The sequence below is a fragment of the Otolemur garnettii genome, unplaced genomic scaffold, assembly GCF_000181295.1.
Source record: "Otolemur garnettii isolate 467f Iridium unplaced genomic scaffold, OtoGar3 scaffold00046, whole genome shotgun sequence".
NCBI lineage: Eukaryota > Metazoa > Chordata > Mammalia > Primates > Galagidae > Otolemur > Otolemur garnettii.
Window position 1 is genome coordinate 8501054 of NW_003852441.1, and position 5796 is coordinate 8506849.

A 5796-nucleotide genomic window follows, 5' to 3' on the forward strand; every position below is an offset into this window, starting at 1 on the left:
GTACCTTTTGTTTGTTTGTTTTTAAAATGGCATCACTGTTCCAAGTTTTAATATTAAAGCCAGTTGATTAAAATGCTATAATATTTCTCTCTCACAAGAAGAAACTATACTCAACCAGCTTGGGTGGTTTCTTATGTACGTGGATTTCATTTGATTTTCCTTTTGGCTTCAGCACACAAACCCAGTGAGAGCTGGGCTGGAGATAGATGCTAGGTGGAGCAAGGGTATGTTCAGATCCTTTGGCTTCACTGTTTTTCTATTGCCAGTACTAGGTGCCCAGTCCTGAGATGGAGGCTCTCCCCAAGGTCCTGGAGGTTGACAAGAAGTCTCCAGAAGCCAAGGACTTGCTGCCCAGCCAGACTGCCAGCTCCCTGTGCATCAGCTCCAGAAGTGAGTCTGTCTGGACCACCACCCCCAGGAGTAACTGGGAAATCTACCGCAAACCCATCGTCATCATGTCCGTGGGAGGCGCCATCCTGCTCTTCGGCGTGGTCATCACCTGCTTAGCCTACACCTTGGCCCTGGGTACAAAGAGCCTTGTAGCCCTCAAGATGATAGGGCCTGCTTTCCTGTCCCTGGGACTCATGATGCTGGTGTGTGGGCTGGTGTGGGTGCCCATCATCAAAAAGAAACAGAAGCAGAGACAGAAGTCGAGTTTCTTACAAAGCCTCAAGTTCTTCTTCCTGAATCGCTGATGGTGGTTTCCCTGTCACCCTGCCACCTTGACCAAGAGAAGGAGATCTGACATGACCCATATCCAATGTGCCCATATCCTCCATGGGGTGCCATGAAACTGATTCAGGCAAACTGTCCCCCTGGCCCCTTGGGAAAAATAGAGCTCAGGGCTCTACCCTGAATGGGAATGTCACTGGATATATCTCAGTCGGTCTCTCTGGTACTTCTGATGATTTGTTGGATCCGGGCCGCAGCCATCCCTTCTCGTCCTGGCTCCTGCAACCTGTTGTCATTCATCTAACTCTCCACCAAGTGCAGTGCATGCTGGGAAATTCCTTGGGGATGGGCTCTGCCCCCAAAGGGAGCCTCAGGTTTACATATCTGAGTGCCTGAGCTGAATTCCTCATTTGCATCCTCTGGAACCTAAACTGACTAACAAAAGTCCTTTACAGAGAAGGGAGGGAAGACTGAGTTCTGATCCACTGGGTTTGACAGCCCCACCTCCCTTGGCAGGGGACACACTAACTTACATTTCAACGAGACCAGATAAGTCACAAGTATCAAACATTCTAAAGACTGAACAGTAAGCGGAGACCTGGGAAAAACACTCTCCAAGATTGCACATGTCCTTGGACATGGAGTTAGCCAGTTGAAGAAGTTTAATTCCTGATTCTATGGTATGTACACTAGAGGCAGTGGGGTACGCTAGGAGGTGTCACAGGACCCCTTCTCACTACTGCTCTCCTCTCTGAACTTGGCGATTAGCCAAGGACGAATGCATGTTGCCCTAACCTCTTTCTTTCTACCCCTGCCTCAACCACCCCCCCGTCAAGAACAGTAAGACTGAAAGCTACAGATGGATTCTGTGAGCTTGTTCTCCCCTTCACCTCCATCAGGATCAAAATCAAGAGGGTCAAATTCCACATCCTTATGATCTATAGGTTTCTAGAGATGGAATTCACCTTTAAAAATTCCAACTTCTGTTATTCCTGTCCCCATTCTTCAAACAAGCAAGTATATATTGAGTGCCTTACTCTGACCAGGGCCTGGGTTGGGAGTGGGATAGACATAGTCCCTGCCTTCATCTTGCTTTTCCAAAATGACAGACATAGTGGCATCCCTGGCAATCAGACTACCTTTCACTGAGTTCTTGATGGGGGAGATGTGGGTGGTCTGGGGACATAGGAGGTGGTGGCCCCAGACTCAGGAGAGAAGAAAGGGAGCCCTGGAGGCCATGTCATCCAAACTGAGAGCAAAAGGAAAGATAAGAGTTAGTGCAGGGGAGAGAAGAGCATTGTAGGCAGCAGGAAGACAGCACATGGTGTCACAAGTGCTAGGTCACTAACTGTGGTTCCAGTTCCTCAGTGGCAGAGCTTACAGATCATTTTCCTTTCTTCTGACATGAACACAGAATTGAAGTGAACCCTAAGCTGTCCTCTCTCATTCCTCGATGCTTTCTTCCATGAGAGCAAGGGGGATGCACTCCTAGCCCACTCCTGGGGATCCCACAAGCCCACAGCTCATCTCTTCTGCCTGTGACCCTGTAGTCTGAGCATAGCCTAGGAGGAGGGGCCATGTGAATGCTACTCCCATGGACATCTTAGCAAGAGGAAGTTTGGGGACAACTCTGACTCCAGAAGGAACCAAAATTCTGGACTGATTTTGCAGAAATGAGCTGACTCCATCCCCCCAAGCTGGTTTCTCAGCACAGAAAAATGAGGAAAGATCCTCAAGCATCACTCATCCCCACTGGGAGTGTGGGCAGGACACAGTCCAGGATCACACTGAGGCAAGACATTTGGAGGATTTTGCCAAAGCCCATCTCCCACGGGAAGCCTGAGCTGGGAGTGCGACCCAGGCCAGACTCCACAGTCCATGGACCAGAGGACAGGGCCAGTACCAGTGTTATAGCCTCATTAGATTGTCTCATGCCCTTGCAACCATTCTGTTTGGAAGAATTTGATGTAAAATCTGAGGTCTAAAGGTATCAACGTAGCATTGAACTGTAATCTATTTAACAGTGTCTGCTGCATTGTCATTCTGTTCCGCCAAGAAGCCCAGTGCTGCATCCATGGACACGTCTCTGTAAAATCTACCCGCTCTCCCACTACCACACACCTTTCTTACCCTCCCATCCCACCCCATGCTGCCTGGGAGAAAAGGGACAGGGTAGGTTTCCTGCATGGACCCTCAGGAGCCTTCTAGGAACTGATGACCCTGCTCTGAGATGCTGATGGGCAGAGGCCAGCAACTCCTGACCCTTTCCATCCCCTCAAGACAGCTATTGAGACCGAAAGAGAAAAACAGAGAAGGAAGCTTCCAGAATGAATCAGTTGTCCAGGACGAGCCTGGCTCCAGGGTCAGCCTGTCAATGTCCCCATAAACTAACAAGAGCAGGCATCAGAAGGGGAGCAGCCCAGCCCCTGGGACCTCCCTGGCCTCCTCTTCCTTCCTCCTGAGCCAGCCCCTCCAGCATCTCAAGCTCGTCAATCTCTTCCACTTGACTTCCCACCAAATTCACCACGATCTTGGTTTTCGGCTAGCCTTTGCTTGCATAATCCTTAAAGGAAAAAAGGAGGAGAATGCTGGGTCTGGGTGGAGCAGATATTTCCTTCCTCCTAGAATCCCTGTAGCACTGCCATACTCAGTAGGCCACTTCACCCCTCCCAGTTTCACTATCTGAGTGCTGAAAGGTCAGAGGGCCTGGAAAACTGCCTCTTGGAGCTGTACACGTGCCTGATGCTAAATGTGTGCAAGGGGGCTGCCATGGGGCATTCTGGTGCCAGGCCAAACCAACCAGGTACCACGGGGTTTGGGGCTATGAGAAGAGAGTGAGGAAGAGTGAGGAGGAGAGGGCCAAGAGGCCAAGAGGCATGATGGAGTGTGGTCAGAGAGCAGAGATTAGGGGAAGGGCATGGGCTGATAAAGATGGCAACTCCTCGGGTCTTCACTATGTTGAGAACTGACCTAAGCTCTTCGTGGATTCTCTCGTTTCACCCTTTCCAAACATGCCATTCAGCAGTACTGCTGTTACCATCATCCCCGTTTTACAGGTGAGATAAGTAAGGCACAAGGACACCAAGCTAAGACAGCATTAAGCCACTGATCCCCAGCAGGTCAGGCTGCAGAGGCCAAACCCACTCATCTGCTCTCCAAATGCCTCTGCAGAGCCAGGCTGGAGGCAGGGAGAGCAGCCAGGGAGCTGGGGTCCGAGACAGCAGGGGAGGACACACAAAGCAGCGGCCAGGATAGGATGAAAAGGCTACGAGGCAGGAGCCAGCCAGCATTCCCACTAGAAGAAAGTGTAGGGAAAACACTTGAAGAAATAGGCCTGGGCGAAAATTTTATGAGGAGGACCCCCCAGGCAATTGAAGCAACACTAAAAATACACTACTGGGACCTGATCAAACTAAAAAGCTTCTGCACAGCCAAGATTACAGTAAGTAAAGCAAGCAGACAGCTCTCAGAATGGAAGAAGATTTGCTGGTTATGTCTCTGACAAAGGTTTAATAACCAGAATCCACAGAGAACTCAAATGTATTAGCAAGAAGAGAACAAATGATCGCATCTCAGGGTGGGCAAGGGACTTGAAGAGAAACTTCTCTGAAGAAGACAGGTGCATGGCCTACAGATATATGAAAAAATGCTCATTATCCTTAATCATCAGAGAAATGCAGATTAAAACTACTTTGAGATATCATCTAACACCAGTAAGATTAGCCCATATCACAAAATCCCCAAATCTCAGATGCTGGCACAGTTCTGGAGAAAAGGGAACACTTCTACACTTAGTTGGTGGGATTGCAAACTAATACGTCTCCCTTTTGGAAAGACATCTGGAGAACACTTAGAGAACTAAAAACAGACCTGCCATTTGATCCTATAATTCCTCTGTTAGGTATATATCGAGAAGACCAAAAAGCACACTACAACAAAGATATTTGTACCAGAATGTTTATTGCAGCCCAATTCATAATTGCTAGGTCATAGAAAAAGCCCAAGTGCCCATCAACCCACAAATGGATCAATAAATTGTGGTATATGTGTACCATGGAATATAATGCAGCCTTAAAGAAAGATGGAGACTACCTCCTTCATGTTTACATGGATGGAGCTGGAAAATATTCTTCTTAGCAAAGTGTCTCAAGAATGGAAGAAGTATCCAATGTACTCAGCCCTTCTATGAAACTAATTTATAGCTTTCATAGGAAAGCTATAATCCAATTATAGCCCAAGAATACGGGCAAAGGGGAGAGGGAGGAAAGGGGAGGGGGGAGGATGGGTGGAGGGAGGTGATTGGTGGGATCATGTCTATGGTTCATCTTATAAGGGTACATGTGAATCTTTCTAAATGAAGAATATAAATGTCTTAACATAATAATTAAGAAAATGACATGAAGGCTATGTTAACCAGTTTGATGAAAATATTTCAAATTGTATATAAAAATAGCACACTGTACCCCATGACTGCATTAATGTACACAGCTATGATTTAATAAAAATAAAATTTACAAAAAAAAAAAAAGAAGCAGCCAGCATTCCCAGCATGTTCCATGCCTTGCATATCATAGAGACATTCCCATGGTTTTGTTCTTTCTTTTCCTCTCCTGTATCTGACCCTTGTAGCAATGAATGGGGTTCAGAAAAGTAAGTTTCATGCCCTGGGTCTCAAAGCACACAAGTAGCATATCAGAGACTTAAGTCCATGGCAGCCTCAGAACTCCTGTTCTCATGTCCTCAGTTCCTGGCCTTGGGCATGGTCATAGGTAGGAATGTGTGTCTCTGACCTTCACACTATCTGAGCTCGGTGGCCTTGGTGAATACAACCTTTGTTCCACCAGCTGGAGGATCTTCTCAGAAGACCCACGTCCCTCCATTCAAGACTAGAGAGGCATCACTAAAAGGCCTTGGGCCTGGTCCCTCTTGGACTCAGCTACAAACCAGGGAGGGACTGTGCTCACTTCTCCTGTGAACAGCAAGTACACAAAGGAGCGCTGCTGTGATTATTAAAGATTCTCTTAAGATTCAGACTAATATGGGCAGCGCCTATGGCTCAAAATTGTAGGGCACTGGTCCCATATGCCAGAGGTGGCGGGTTCAAACCCAGCCCCAGCCAAAAAA

General features: G+C 47.7%; 1 protein-coding gene across 1 annotated transcript; it reads left to right on the forward strand.

Annotated features, from left to right (window-relative positions):
* The first annotated feature begins 287 nt into the window (after positions 1-287).
* PIRT (phosphoinositide interacting regulator of transient receptor potential channels) lies at positions 288-695 on the forward strand. Its single transcript, XM_003791253.1, has one exon. The coding sequence runs from the start codon at positions 288-290 to the stop codon at positions 693-695; it is 408 nt and encodes a 135-aa protein (XP_003791301.1).
* The last annotated feature ends 5101 nt before the right edge of the window (positions 696-5796 follow it).